Genomic DNA, 16,935 nt, shown 5'->3' on the forward strand with positions numbered 1-16,935 from the left:
TCAAATATTTTGTGGATATCTGAATATCATATTTCACTTACAGAATATAACAAAACAACTAAAAAATATCCAGTAAAAGTTGATTGTACTTTCGGTATACATATTTTTACTTTATTCATGTACGATTAGATTACATTAATCGTAAGTGACTAAGGCTATTCGTAAATTGATAAACAATTAAAATTTATTATGTATCTTATTTTTTCCATTTAATTTATTAGAAAATAAATTAATTAAAAACAGAAGTAGATTGAAAACAAAAATATTTTTGGAATTTAAAAATGGTTTGAATTATTTCATACTTTCAATTAGTTATAAATCAAGTTTAAAAGATTCGAGGACTGTTAAATAGGCTTGATAATATGTAAAAATATATTATAATTTTAATTTTTTCCAATTGTTTTAACAATTTTGTATATTTTAAAGTAGAATGTTGCATATTTTTTTCAGTTTTACAACGTGCGTCAAATTTGTTCACATTTCGTAGAATTTTTTTATATTTTATAGCATTTTTATTTATTTTTAAATTTTGTATCCATTTCATTTGTATCTCGAAGTCTCGATGTACGAGGAATTACCATCATCAGGAATTTTTCCTTAGTGTGCACCAGACACAATATTTATTTGGATTCATTATTGAATACTTTTAAATAATTACTAGTTAACTTAGTGAACCTAATAATTAAATGAAAATATTAAAAAAATTATTTTTATAAATTGTATTCATATCACGTTTTTTTATGGAAAAACTACGACAGTAGTAATTATTCTTTGAGCTATTATATTTGATATTTCAAAAAAAATCCGCCCTAAAGGAAAATTCCTGATGATGGTTTTTTCTATATCGAAACAAACAGTTTAAAGTGAATAATAAATGCTTATAAATTATGCAATAAAAATTCTGTTGGAAAGATACCAAAAAGAGTGCATGAAATTTGAAACTGTTGTAGAGCGGAAAAAGTATAAAACTTTCAATATATATTTCTAAATTAACAGTTTTCCTAAAATATTAATTAAATCCAGAATTACTATTTTTTTTATCTCGCTCAAATGTATCGAATATTCAAACAATACAAACAGCAAGTTTCTCAATCAATTTCTCACAACATACAACTGTGTGTTACATACCTGCGCACATTTAAAAACAAAATTCTACAGGGTCATTTACAGGGTATTTAAATTAAAATCCAAAATCTTTTTCCTAATTTCTTTACTGAGTATTTGGGAAATAAAATCGTTTAAAACCTTTGAAACATCTCTTTTTACAAGTAATCAAGTTTCTCATGTCATTTCATATTTTTATTATTAATACATGCTTAAAAACTAAAAATGACATGGAAGTTAACGCTGTTAAGTACAGCTTAATTCTTTTTCAAAACGCTTATAATGAAAAAAAAGATGAACGGAAACAGTTAAAAAATCATTGACACATTAAATAAATAGTATACAGTACGTTGGTCGTGCAATGGTGTCAGATGTGTGCTTTATTACTGTGCTAAAAACCAGTGGACCGTACATTTTTGACTGGCTCTAAAAACCGTTGGACCGTAGTTTTTTGACTGGGTACGCTGCTAATGATCTCATACTTTTGGTCAATTGTTTTTCTACAATTTCGCTAAACGAGATAACCGAGAAGTAACGATTACTTAGTTAATTCGAGATTTAACGCATCTTTGTCAATACTTTCGTTATTAACTAATGCAATTTTTATAAATGTGTTTAACAGATGGTTTCTTCATAAAATTTATGACTAAAAAAATATTTTTTTTGTGCTTTGCCTTTCGTGACTATTGAGCTTTCTTTTCATTTATGCTAATCGTTTTAGTTTCCTATTAGAACCACATTGACCTCTCAAGGCTTTATAATACCGCTGTGATTGCAATAATAACAATATTATTATTATTATTGTTACCTTCAGAGGTCATATTATATTAACGTTTGTAACATGTTATATTTCCTGGGATATCGCATTACCGTTTTTTTTCTTTATTTGTCTGTATTTTTTTGAAACGAGTAATGGCAATATCGCATGCTAATTTATTTTAAAAACTCCAAATATTATAACTCGGATAAGAACACTTTAAAATATCAGCGAAAAACAATTAACATATTTAAAAATATATATTAGTAATATTTATGCGTCAGTTACTATAAGCGGGCTAACCATATATAACACAGACTAATTTTAAGACACATTTACCAAAGTGGGTAGTGGTTTATGTTATTTTTGAATGTAATTTAGTCTTAAATATTTCTATTTCATTCTAGAATGTTTTACTCCTCTATTTATAGGACAGATAAATCCTACATAATTTGAGAATCAATTCAAATCCATTCAGTCTAGAAAGAAACTGGTTAATATCCGGAAAATCTAAATTAAGGATAATAAATACAGTTGCAGATTTTTAGCCGAAATTCATGTTTAATTGGTTCGAACAAAATCTGCAACTGCAACAATAATAATTAAAAATAGTTTTTTTAATTATTATTGTGTCATCGGAAAAAATAATAAATTCATTGCGTGGGTCACCACTCGCAAGATTAATATAGATCATATATCTGATTGTGTTTCATTATAATAAACTACCGAAGATCTACCAATAAGATATGTTTCTATTAGTTTAATGCTGGAATCTGATAAAATCTTTCATATTAAGTTTTCAAAAGAGATGATCAAGTCAAATTAATCACACAAAGTTTCGACAATTGAATTTGAACGTTCTGTACCTATATTTTTTGACAGACCAAATTTTAGGTATAACTACGTACTTTTTTTATAAGGCTATATGTAGGTTATATCCCATATGGAATGTTACAAGCTAAATGACCTAAAAGTAATGAAGAACTACTAAATGCAGATTTGTACAAACCTATATTTTATGGTTTTGTAAATTATGGTTTACTTTCTTGTTAATACGCCCGTGACTTAAATTAAAGTGAAAGTAACTATATAAATAATGACAATTTAATACACCGACACAAGCGAATAATGATTTATTTTTCAACGCTTTCAAGAATAATATTGTGAGAATTTGAAGGGAGATTTACATTTAAAACGCCCATTTAGATTTTAAATTGATATATTGATATTTTTTGTGATATTTTTACAAATAAAGAGAATTATAACTGGATTAGAGATATAAATGTTTCAGTTAGAAAATGCATGCTTATAATCACTCTTATTTTATTAACCAATAGAGTTTTGAGAGAGTATAATTAATTAAAATGTCCGCATTTTATGAAGATATTTCTAATATACTCCCCCAGGTTATCGTTAATGATTCAGCCCAATAGAAAATAAATAATATTATTGGATGCTAATAAAATATTATTTGCAAATAACCCCGAGGAATTACTCTACCATTACATGTAAATCAGTTGATAGTATTAACAAATTGATCAAGTGTAAAAAAGGCACGGCAGCTGTTTTTAAAGCGGCGGTTAACGGTCATAAAGTCCTGTTCTGATTTCTATAATATTTATTGTTTTTAGTTTATTCCTACTAATGTTGTTATATCATTACTCGTTTCTCTTGTCTATTTAATTAGCTATTCATTTCTGATATTTCTGTTCAGTCAAGTTAGTATAGAATTGGCATTTTCAGTATAAAGTGAGGTACAGCAGATCCTCTTGGATCTGAGAGGATCTGCTGTAATTCATTGGATATGGATTATAGACCTCCCCTATTTCCCGGAGCCCATATAGGTCTTAAGAGAGTTTCAGTAGTAGACTTTCCTCTATTAGCTTTAATGGAGAACAGATATAAATGGAATCTGACACTTTGGACCATTGTAAGTGGTAACCATTATAATTAAAATGAATAATTTATTTATCTACAGTAACCAACATTACTGTTGATAGCTTAACTTCAGTGTATAGGTCTTAGCCAGCAGTAATTAGACCTGCCCTGTCTGTTTCTCAAAATTTTGTGTACCCACGTTAGCTTGTCTCCCATGAATCTTTCACTTGATGATAGCCAAATAAAACTTCTTTTCTCGTTCTTTTTTATGAATCAGAGCAAAATTGCTATATCCATTAAGTGTTTAAAATTGATAGTGAATACTGGGCTAATTCTTAAAATAAGATATTTTTTACTGGGATACTTTCATATGTTTCTTATATGGGTATAATCGTCAAATTCTATTAAATTAATTTTAAAGTATTTTTTCTTGATTTCTAGGAACGGTTATGGGGCACCCATCATCCGCCACATCCACGCACCGATCTCGTTTGCCCGATGTCTCCCGAAAACGGCTTCCATAAGGAGTTGGATTCCCCCAACTCTTCGGATTCGGAAGATCTCCATTACGGTCCTGGGATCGTTAATCGTCTACGCAACAAATACCTGAGTCTGGCCCTGCGTGAGAGTAACAACCGACCTACCATTTTAAGAAAGGCCACCAGCTTAGAAAACCTATTGGATGACGAAGATAGGATATCTGAGCAGGGCAAGACGGACGGAGTTTTGTTTATTAGGCGAAATGGTGTGAATGAAAATGGTAAGGAATAAAGCAAAACATGTAATGATAATCACATAACGTACTCTTTAACTCTTTTTAAACTCATGTGGTGATGGTTTAGAAAAATTGGGAAAGAAAATTGTCGACACAAAATATTCTTAAGTGCCTCATATAAATAACTGCAATTAACCTTTTATTCTTAAAATCTTTCTTTAATATCTTAAACCCGTCATTTCGTTTATTCTTATAATACGACCCTGCAGTAAGGATGTTAATTTTCTACCTATCTGATCCAACACACTAAATGATGTTTCTCGTATATTCAAGGTGGTTTCCAATAGAAAACATGAAATGATAAAAAAAAGTATATTTATAAAAACACGTCTACTTCTTGGTTTGATATTTTTAAATAGCTGGAACTAAGACGGCAAAATGATACAATAGGTATATCATATATTTAGGATTTCCATTTCAATATGAAATCCAGATATTTATAATATTTCATAGGAAACAGATCCACTGTTAAAGACCTTTTAAACTTAAGAACTTTTCTATTTCATAGAGTCAACCACAACATTCTCGTTCATAAATTGAGAGCGTTTGGAATTTTGGCTCTATGTTGGTAGAATTTCAGGAAAGAGAGGATATAAGCAGTTAAAGATACTAATTTTATGTCAAAATCTATTAATAGCCCATCGGGAGCTCCAATTACGGACCCCTTCTTTGTTAATAGAATTCGCACATATACTTATAGTAGTAAGAGTACTACTATAATAAGTATAAGTTAGTAGATGTGGCTTGAGATTTAGAAGTTGATATTGAACGAATTACGTTTTCCACACATATTTCCCATTTGTCTGTAAGTCTTTGCAAATGCTGAGCTTCTTCTACAGATCAACTGTTCTGCAACTACTCTAAGATTCCTCTTTTGCATTCTGCTTAAACCAAATCTGAAATATTGTTCTGTAACTCTGTTCTCTCCAATATGATCTGTATGTGACATTGAACAAGAACAAAGAAAGTTATTAAAAATGACTGCTTAAAGGATTGATATAAACCTCAACTCCTCAGATCTCGATGCAGTCATTGCTGAATATTTCCTTCCTCAAAATTCTAAAAGTTCCATAAGTCACCTTTTATGTAATGGTATTCCGGAACTAATATCATGCACATAATGTTCCTTTTCATTAGACAATTATGGAATTAATTAACCCATTATGAGACTGCTTAGACTAGCAAACAAATTAGAAATATGGACGTATCTGTGATAAATGAACTAGATTAATTAAAATTAACATTTACATTGATGATTAAATTAATAATTAATGTTTGTGGACAAAGTGGATCCAGTACCAGTATATGGAGCTTTGGAATCATTTAAGAGTGTTTTTGCAAAGAAATTTACAAGCCTATTGAAAGAAATTCAATTTTAAATCAATTTTCAAAAGTTGACGAGTTTGAATTTTTCATTGTGCTTTTGTGAAATATCATATTCATGTCTGGTACATTTAGCTATTATGTATATCTTCTTCAAAAAGATTCTACCTCAGACTGACTTTGATACCTGATACCTGGCATCTGAGGAGATTAACTTACAGGAAAACCTTCCGCTCCAGTTTCAGATTGTGGAACCATCAATTCTAAGGGACGAAATAGAGAAACCACTCAAAGAAATTAAGAGATAGAAAATCGCTCAGACAATATCTTGTTGCACAAAATGGCCAGAAGAATGGAAGTAGTCCGTATACATTCTACTACACAAAAAAGGTCCAAAAGATGAATACGATAACTACAGAACCATCGCCCTAATAAAACACGCAAGCAAAATATTATTACACATCCTAATATAGCCCCAGAACAAGAGAAGAAATCTTAAATGTGACATAGATGGTTGAAACGCTATTTGAATACAGTGTTTCTGGATTACAGCAAGGCTTTCGATATAGTGCACTGAAATAAGCTTTGGTACATTTTGAAACAAATGGGAGTTCCCGATCATCTGACCTAACTTATTAAACAGCTATAGAACAACATAAAAATAGGATACGAACTCTTAAAGAACTTAAGTGGGAAAAGTCGTACGGCAGGGATCCATTCTCTCCCCTATACTTTTTAATGCCTAAGGAGAGTTAATCGTGAGAAGGGCTCTGGATGACTGGGCGGGTGGCGTATCTATTACAGGAAAAAGTTTTTGACCATCGGTACGCTAATAACACTATCACAGTGGCTAATAATGAACAAGAAATGTATGATCTCTTACAACCAATAGAACAAGTAAGCATGGAATGCGGACTGCGGCTTAATAGATCTAAATGTCATCTGATGAATATAGATCGGACAGGAACGATTCCTCTACCCTTACAACTAATCCAAGACATAGAAATAAGGGAAGAAGTTCTGTATCTAACTGTATCTGACACGAAAATACCAAATAAAGGTCTCTCAGAGCAGGAGATGAAAAGAAGAATTGGGATGGCAAGGAAGGCTTTAGATAGACTGGTGAAAATCCGGAAAGACCATTCTATGCGTAAGGAAACTAAAAGGAGACTTATGAAATCGCTAGGGTTTCCTATTGCAGAGTGTGGATCGAAATCCCGGATCATAAATGCGGCGTGTCGAAGAATTGAGGCTGAAATGACATGCTACTGTAGAATGCTGAGAATACCATGGACAGCCTACCGCACTAATATATCAATTTCAAGAAAAATTTTAATTCGCGACAAGGAACGATTATTACCTACAATCCATCGAGAGAGAGAAAATTTAATATTATATTATTAAAATTATAAATATTAAATAAACATTTTTATTATGATTTAATTTGTCTTATAGTCATTGTTTAAGTAAAACGACAACACATTCTTAAAATCATCTGCTTTGTATGCACTAGGGTCCTTCGTTTCGTCTTCCGTAATTGTAAAGAGTTGTCGGTAGAAACTTGGAAAAGGTTGTCCATATCACTGGTTGTTTCTTTGTTGGAGTATGGATGAATTTAGTCTCCTTTTTACATGAATAATTGTATTGCACTGGAAAGAGTTCAAAGCAAATTTTTACGGTTCTGCTTTTACAAGGTTCACATTCCAGTTCCTAATGACCATTGTTATGATCAATTTATGAACTTGCTGAATATGCGAAGTTTACTTCAAGACACACTAATAATGATTTAATGTTTATTTATGCACTTTTGAATGGTCTTGTGATTTGTCCTAAACTACTTAATAAAATTTCATATAATATTCCAAGGCTAAATCGATTGTTTTCTTTGCATCATCATCATACCAACTATAAATATGAGTCACCTCGAAAGAACCTGGAGACTAGTAAACTCTAATGGAATTGAAGTTTTGGGATTTTCCTCAGTGCATTTTAAAAATCTTATTAGGAATTTGTAGAATTTTGTCTTTTAAAATAATTTTTCTCCATACTTAGTAATTTGATGTGCACTTAATCATTGTCATTGATAATATCTTGTTTTTTCTTTAAGCTAATTTTGCAATGCCAATTGTTCACTTTTTGAAAAATTATTATTGCTACTTGTAAAACACTTTCATTATTCTATATACTGATAATTATTGTTAATTAGTGGTTAGGTAGTTTAGCTTTTATTTCTTTTTCAGAAATTTTGTAATGGGGATGGGGTTGATCCTGTGTATTAATTAATAAATAAATATTTAATAGTATTATTTATTAGTATGGAAAAATGTGACTTAACTTAATCTTGGCAGTTTCGTAATGGGGCGTATAAATTAAAACATTTTTTACATGTTTTAAATCACTACATTTAATTTAATAACTTATTGACTATTGTTTATATGTTTGATTAAAAAAAAAACTTGTTATTTAAAAAGCAGTGTGTTACGTAAAGACGTGAGTAAGTTTAGATTTGAATTTTAAACTTTGTTTGTTTTTTAAATAGGTAAACAATTTCAAATATGAACGTCTTCTGACATCTAGCTGATCCTATTTAACAATTTCGTTGGCAATTTAACCAGTAAATAAGAGCTATTACAAAATATTGATCATATTTTTACTGGAACAAAAGCATGTTAGATTGTAATAATGCATTGTATCTTCCGCAGGAAATAGATATAGGTCATCGAATCGGCAGCAGCAAATGAAACGCGCGAGGTCAGTTGAAGTAATCTCTCGTGCCAGCCATGATAATGAACTGTCTATGACGGCATCGGTTACCGAAAAAATTAATAACCGGCAATCGTTACATGAGGATCTCTTAATGTCCGTAAATGATGAGAAGGAGATACCTAAAGAAATTTCGAGGTAAGCAGTGGCTTTCGATATATACAGGGCGTAGCTATTTAGTTAATGGCACATGGAAAATCATTCCTTGAAAAATTTCCTAACGTAAAAATATTACGGGATGGATAGCCATATCAAAAAGTTCATATTAACTCAGATATAGGATGATTAAATTTATAAGTTTTTTTCTGATAACTAATGAAAAATCGATTTTTTCGTTAAGGTTTGATGTATAATGTAGAAAGCGTCCTTAAGCGAGTTCAATTTAGTATACCTTTTTCAAAACCGATATATCTTTGTTTAATTGCAGACTTTCTTTCAGACCTTATAAGAAGCCCTTATCAATAGAAAACGGGTCAGAAGACAACGAAAAACCCACTCGGGCAGTAAATAGGCCCAAAAAAATACCTCCCCTATTAAGAGAGAGGGAGAAACCTCCCGTTGATGTCGTCAAGCATGCGAAAATGATTTTTGAGAAACGGCCTGAAACTCGAACTAAGAAGCCTCAAACTACCGGTAAGTTTTGAACCATCGTACAGTACTCTAATTGTTGGAATATACTGGAAACATCTGTTTACGGTTAAACATTTCTTATTATTCTAGGCGTCGTAGCAGAAAAAGTATACAGTTTTAACAGTTTGATAGCTAAAACGAAAAATACAACATGGAAAACGATAAAACTTGCCGTTAAACCAATCGGTAAAAATTAGTTCAATGTGATTGTCTGGAAAACCGCATCATATTTTTGTTAATTAACTAACAAAATGCATTATACAGGGTGTTCCATAGAGGAATCGGCTATACATTTTAACTTCACTTTTAAATGGTCGGTGATTCGAAAAAGCCAAGATTGTTTTCACGGTTACTATATTTAAGACTAATAGTTCTGTCAGTAGTGACGTTTTACCATAAACCGATACCACCCATGGTTTCAATTATATTAGATTTTTTCTGAAAATTTCAAGACAATCAGTACAGGCACGAGTGTGAATGAACTTGACATTTCTTCGCTTGGGTCGTCAAGGTGGATAATTATGCGCTAGAACTTGAACTTATATTAGGTTCATATAAAAAAGGTTATCATTAACTTAAATTAAATACTTGATATTGGGTATTTGTATTTATAAAGAGAAACCTATACTTTACAAAAATATTTTGTAATTTTAAAAGAATTTTAATATTTACAAAGCATTAACAAATTTAAACATTAAAATATAACATCGCTAGTTGCAGCTTTGCATTTTAAATTTAATCTGTTATATATAAGAATTTTTTTTCTTGCTTCGAGTGCTTTGTAATGTTTAAGGAAAAATTACATTTGAAAACTATAGTAACGTCTATAAAAAAAATCATATATTCAATATGAATTCAATCTAAGATAGAGAAACGGATCACTGTAATGGAATAAAATATTTTTTACCTAGTTGTCATTTTTTAAACTGAAATATGTAGTAGGAAAGAGGTGGGGCAAATTCGACCCATTTTGGATAGTCTCAGTTTTTAATAACAAAATATTGTTTTTCTGTAGAACAATATACAAGTCTGCTCAACTTAGATCTTGGGTACCGGAATAGAATAGATGTATTCCCTTGCAATAACAAAACAAAAATCATCCTTTACTAATTAGAGTTTAGCCCAAATTAAAGGAAGTAAAGTGCTGCGTTTTCTACGCAAAAGTATATTTGTCTTTTAAAGTTAAAAAGTGATACTATTTTCTATGACCTATGATTTTCTGTTGCATGTTATTGCATAGATATATTGATAGATATTCTTAATTTCTTAATAGCGAAGAAATTGAACGGATTTAATTTTTTTTTTAATTTATACTCAATGGTACATAATCACTATCTACACAAAATCACTATCAGAAAAATACTAAAAACAGTTTTGCAAACAGGAGAATCGACGGATATCTGTAAGTGCGCCTTATGCTCTGATCTGCGATATTCAAAGCAACGCTTGTAATTTTTTTGAGAGGCGGTTTTTTCCTATCATCCATATTTTTTCATAGATCTTGGAATTTTGAACATTGAGAAAGTCGGTGAACTACGTGGTAAAGGACCCCATTTGCGCCAGTAAAAAAATGCAGGATTTTCCTTGAAAAAATTTAAATAAGTCGTGATTAAAAATAAATTAAATGAGAAATATTAAATATTGTAACGTTGCTTAAAGGTAAAACTTACGCACATGCGATAAAAATTAATAATATATACTTTCGAGGACTCCATGGGACCGGATTTGTCCCGTTCTTCCTATATATTTAAATACTTTTAAAATGTTTTTATTTCTGTAGTTCTAAACTTACAGCAGTAACAATGAATTACTTTTTATATGTGCCTGTATGAGAGCGACACCGATCAATTTTTTTCGCACGGTTATTTAGAAAGTTTACCAAAATTTTACCGAAATCGTGGTATGTAATTAATATTTACAAACTATTATATCGAAAGTAAAGTGTCGACATGTTCTCCTGAACATATGGCATATTATATTTTTCCCATATGCAAATATGTATATTTACGGTTTATTCGATTATATGTTAATGTAAATAAACATTATTTAGATTATTAACATTAATGATGGAGTATAGCTGTCATATTCAGTAATTAAAGATTATTTGTTGAGTTAAAAAAAAGTTAAGTCAGTTAAATAAACGTTCAGATTTGCTCTAATTGTTATAATTTCATTTCCTAACTTTACAGTTATTTATTGGTAATAATTTATTATAAGTTAGGGAAACTGTCAAAGACCAAACAAAAAAACAAAACATGATTATAATTTACGATTACACGTGTTTCGCTCCTATCGGAGCATCATCAGGCCTAGACCTACACAGATCACATTACAACTAATAACATCAAAAGCTAGGTTGGGTCAACAATGTTGTTTGTCTGCAATCTGTGTAGGTATATGCCTTTTATTTTTCCCCTATTGTAAGTTTATAGCATCATGATTCTTTTTTCCAAATGTATTTTAATTCAAAATATTCTAAAAGGCGTGTTTCATGATTTTTAGGCGTAAGGCATGTTTCATGATCAAAGGCGTATTTAATTAATTAATATATTTAAGTTTTTTAAATGTACAAGTAGATTTATAGAACGAATATTCAAATAAGTGTTGGATTTGTAAAGATTAATTGTTGTTTCGAGAACGGCGGATTTGTGCATAAATGTTTCTAGACTTTCGAATCTGAATGTACGAGGTTTGTTCCAAAAGTATCTGACCTACCTCCATATTCCTTTTTTTCATTTTGTAAATCCTTTCAGCTACTAGCTTTTTGGTAAGCGGTCATCACATTATTTTTAGTTATTTGCAAATCGGTATCCTTTAAGCGGTATTTTCAATCTCGTCGCACGGAGCTGTTTCAGGACTGAATGGAAAACAAGCGAAGCTATGCAGTACCATGTTTTGTCAAATACTACAGCACGACATTCAATAAATGTGCTGAAGCAACCATTACCGCTTGCCCAAAGCTGTTGCCGTTTTCTTGTTAATGCGTCGCGCAATATTTTCATAACTTGGAGATAATTTCCTTATTGATTGTCTGACCTTTAGGAGCTTACTCATGATGCACAAGACCTTCATAATCAAAGTTTTTGCGTGGGTGGCCATTTTTTGAACCGGTTATATCACTCTTTTATTTGTGTATTGCACATACACTCACCCCAACATGATGCCTTTATCAATTTGATAGTCTTTGCACAACTCTTCGAGTTACAAGCAGTATACAATACAAATTCGTTGGTCCAATTTCAGCTGTTTTGAAAAAATTGACTCAACAAATCGACGCGGTTCAATCAAGATTACCTGTAGGTAACTAACGCATTCACAGAGTTCGTGACAGACTTACTGGTCAAGTCCACACCCTATAGAGGTCGCTCCGACGTTTCAGTGACTAGATATGAACGTAAGTCGGTAATTTTTGGCTCACACCTCATATATAGATGACTTAAATTAAGTTAAAAAAAAACATTTGAAATAATCATCTTAAATTTAAAAATGTATGTATTTTTTCGTTAATAAATCACAAACAGCCCAATTAAGTTACCCATAGACACATTAAATTACATTAATTATAAATTAAACACAAATAATATATATAATGTATCTTTAATGTTAATTATTTTATTGTGAACTACTTTAACTTAATTTGAAATTATTATACAAGCTGATGCCAGAATTGGAATAATGTATTGTGATTTAGAATGAACCAATAATATTATAAATTTTGTATAATTTCTTAAATATAAATAGTGAAGGAATAGTCTGTAGTCTCCCACCAGAGGCTATAAACTATTTTTAAAGGTCCAATATGCAAGTTCAACTTACATTTTCATGCTTAAAATTTAGCACACTTTCTGACATTCGTGTATATTGTTAACAAAGTAAAGACTTTTATATTCATATTTAGTGGATTTTATAATGTTACTAGTTATCTTTACACAATTGATATCTTTTTTACGAAAATCAACTTACATGCTACACATATTAACAATAATTGATTATTGCTTATAAATTGTATTAATGTCATATTGATCATCTACACAAAGTGTGATTTGGGTCTTAAATCCTATGCTTGAAATTGATTTTTAATAAATTTAAAATTCTATGGAAACCAATATAAAGCCTTAAGGTACTTCATAAATTATTTTTAGAAGCACTAGTGTATGCATATAAAGGGTGTTTTTTTTAGAGGCGGACAATTTTAAATTGAAATTAAACACAAAATATTTTATTGATATGAACGAATTTGCTTTTATATTAAAGAATTTTTTTTGGCATTAATATTTAAAAATGATTTCGGGCATGTGACCCCCACGGCTGGCGCGTACGTGGCGTAATCTAGAGGTCCAATTTTCACACACTCTTTCCAGTACTGCAGGCTGTATTTCGGCAATCACGCGTCGTATGTTGGCTTCCAAGTGCTCAAGTGTTTCGGATTTATCAGCGTAGACATGCGATTTAACATAGAAAATAATCTAATGGCGTCAAGTCGCACGAACGAGCTGGCCAGTTTACAGGTCCGTTCCTTGAAATTATTCGTTGCTCGAATGTCTCTTGCAGTAAATTACGTGTTTGGCGCGCTGTATGGCACGTGGCACCGTCATGCTGAAACCACATTTCTGCAACGCCTGCAACGGCTTCCAATTGAGGCACAAAAAAGTTGGTTATCATGTTTCTGTATCGCTCACCGTTTACTGTAACGTTCTGACCATCAGCATTTCTGAAGACATAAGGACCAATGATTCCACCGGCCCATAAAGCGCACCAAACGGTTAGTTTTTCTGGATGTAACGGTTTTTCGCCAATAGCTCGTGGATTCTCATCCCCCCAAATTCGGCAATTCTGCTTGTTTACATAGCCATTTAACCAAAAGTGTGCTTCATCACTGAACAAAATTTTCATATGAAATCGTGGATCAACAGCAATCTTTCCTTTCGCCAATTCAGCTAATGTACGGCGCAAAAGATGATCCTGGGGTTTCAACTCCTGGACAAGTTGAATTTTATATGCTCGCAATTCGAGATCTTTGCGCAAAATTTTCCATAAAGTGGATGGACATAAGTTCACTTGTTGAGAACGACGACGAATTGACACATTTGGATCATTATCAACACTATGCTGCACAGCAGCTATCGCTTGTAGCGTGCGCACTGTACGGCCTATTACGGGATGCGTATTGTCGACTAGAGTAAAAGTATTGCGAAAACGATCAACAGTTTCTCGAATTAATCTCTCTGAAGGATGATTATGAGCACCATAAAACTCACGTAATGCCCGATGTGTTTCTCGAATAGAACCATGTCTTTCAAAATAAATTTGAACAATTTGGAAACGTTGCTCCGGCGTAAGTCTGTTCATGATGAATTGTCAAACTAAACTAATCTAAAAATAACCCAGAACTGTCAGGTGGGCTGTTATAAAAAACAGTGTTGCCAAATGAAAGTTCTCCGTCTCTAAAAAAAACACCCTTTAAATATAGTTTATCAATACTTTTAAGTGAGCTGTTTTAAGTTAAATATATTTTAGTGAACTGTATCCAAAGCTTTTTGCAGTTCTAAATATAATAAATCACAAGTCTTAGTACTATCAATATTGATTTGGGTATTAGTTCCTAAAATATAAATTGTCTTTCATCCTTTTTCAATATTTTGGAAATTATGGGTTATAAGGATATTGGGCAATATTAATCATCACACACAAAAGGTTCCTCATGGAAAACTACTAAAACCTTTTAAGTAATATTTATATCGTCTGGAAAAGCAGTTGAAACAAAAGATAATTTAGATAAATATTATAGCGAGAGAAAATCGTAAAGCTCTTCCATAACCGCTAGAGCAATTCCTTGTCTCTTTTCAGACTTCTCTATGTAACATCCTGTATAATGTTTCCATTTTAACTACATAATTCATATAGTGCGTCTAGAAAAAGCTATCGCTAATATTTTTAACACGGTGTGGACCAAGTGTCTATGTATTGTTATTTGTTTAGTAATTTTTTATTTATTTTATTGTAGATTTTGTTTAGATAATTTCAGCATACACATTACAGATATTTTTTTTCGAATGCACAATTTTATTTATCTTTCGAGTTTTATGAGATTTATATTATATTAGTATGCTAAAAAAATACTTTTTAGTGAAAATGCTTTAATTTTTTGTTCGTATTAAAAAAAGTCGAATTAGAGGAAATACATATGTATATTAAAAATCTGTTGCGTTACAGCAACTTCATTTTTCACGGACCTTGAGTGTATTAATTTGTAAATTTGGTTATTTTGAGAGTTTGATAGTTTTTCTCAAAACTTAGATGCAGGGTTAAGTTTTCGTATATTTTTCTACACAAAAGAACCCAAGAAATATATGAGTTAAAACATTTTATATCGTACTATTTTATATTTTATACGCTAAATTCTAAGCGGCTATAGCATACTTGTTTTCTTGAGATACCAGTACTACTAAAACCAGCTTTGCAGTGCTGCACATATGAACTCTAGGAAATAATTATCTGGCCGCAGTCTGTCTATATATCCAAAACTAATCTAATATGGCAAAATATAAAAAAATAAAATGAAAGACTTGTTTTTGTACTTCGAGCAATTAATTTATTAACAACAGGCAAAAGGCTTTCAGGCCTTAATTGACATTTTCAATATCCAGGAAAATTCCATTTTAGTTTGAGTTTTTACAAATAAAATGAATTTCGTTCTTCAGTTGTTGCAATATTATCTACAAAATCTCTATAGATCATTAAGAATCTAATGATATTTTGAATAGTAACAACCCTGTAATTTTTCAATGGCATATACGACAATGAAGATTATGTTTTTTGAACTGCATTTCTCACGATGTCCATTCTTTTCTCAATAGACTAAATAATGAACAACGAATTATCTTTTTTACCCTTTAAGTTCGCTTTTTTTTTACTTAATAAGGATAAAATTCAAATTCTATCCACATGTTTGTATTGCAAATTAAAAACTTGATTTCATGATAAATAGACGATCATTTGATATAATAGTTTGAACCTTAGAAGTTGTCTTAGTACCAGAGTAAACCTTATTTAATGTCAATTTTTTCCTCGTTTAACTTCTATTTTTTCATCTTTCTTTTTATTATAATAGTTTTTGTTTACGTACGTATCCCTAAAATTTTTTATAAAAATGTTTTCATCAAATTTCATGAAAGAAATATATGTACATTTAGAATAAACTTCTCCATTTTTTACAGTAGGACATTTTTAGGCCATAAACAGATTTCTGGTTCAATGTCACTTATGGAGTTTCATCCTTTGCATGTGTAAATTTTTATAAAGAATTTTTGGCTCAATTTTTAAAAACCATATTAAAAGTTTTTTCAATGTGTTCATGCTATCATGTATTCGTGCATTTTTAATGCATTAATTGCTGGAAATACAAAAACCACCCTATCATTCCTAAAATATATAACTTTGATAAATAAAACAATAAAAATCAATACAAATCTTAGATATTTAAATTTATTAATTTTTTTTTCTAATTTACCGATAAAACCTTCTCTTTGGGTATCTAAATTACTTGCGACTTTTAATGACGCGCTGCATATCAAAACGTAATTCTATGTGTTATGGTAAAAGGCTTTTTAATTAAGGCGGACTTGACCTACCTACATTACGGTTGTTGTTGTTATTTTGACAAATGATAGATATCAATCTGTGTTAAGTTTCGCTAAATTTGTGG

The 16,935-nt window shown here is 30.8% G+C and overlaps 1 protein-coding gene across 3 annotated transcripts in view; it reads left to right on the plus strand.

Moving 5' to 3' along the window:
- The window catches only part of LOC126741008 (uncharacterized), a 51,624-nt gene that overhangs the window by 14,805 nt on the left and 19,884 nt on the right, over positions 1-16,935 (plus strand). For 2 of the 3 annotated variants that reach the window (XM_050447250.1, XM_050447253.1), the window contains exons 2-5: positions 4,181-4,499; positions 8,540-8,738; positions 9,040-9,233; positions 9,321-9,416. In XM_050447250.1, coding sequence (XP_050303207.1) covers positions 4,181-4,499; positions 8,540-8,738; positions 9,040-9,233; positions 9,321-9,416 — 808 coding nt within the window. The remainder of the gene's footprint in view (positions 1-4,180; positions 4,500-8,539; positions 8,739-9,039; positions 9,234-9,320; positions 9,417-16,935) is intronic. The other variant, XM_050447252.1, reaches the window with a different exon arrangement.

Source organism: Anthonomus grandis, chromosome 10 (assembly GCF_022605725.1).
Source record: "Anthonomus grandis grandis chromosome 10, icAntGran1.3, whole genome shotgun sequence".
NCBI classification, from domain to species: Eukaryota; Metazoa; Arthropoda; class Insecta; order Coleoptera; family Curculionidae; genus Anthonomus; species Anthonomus grandis.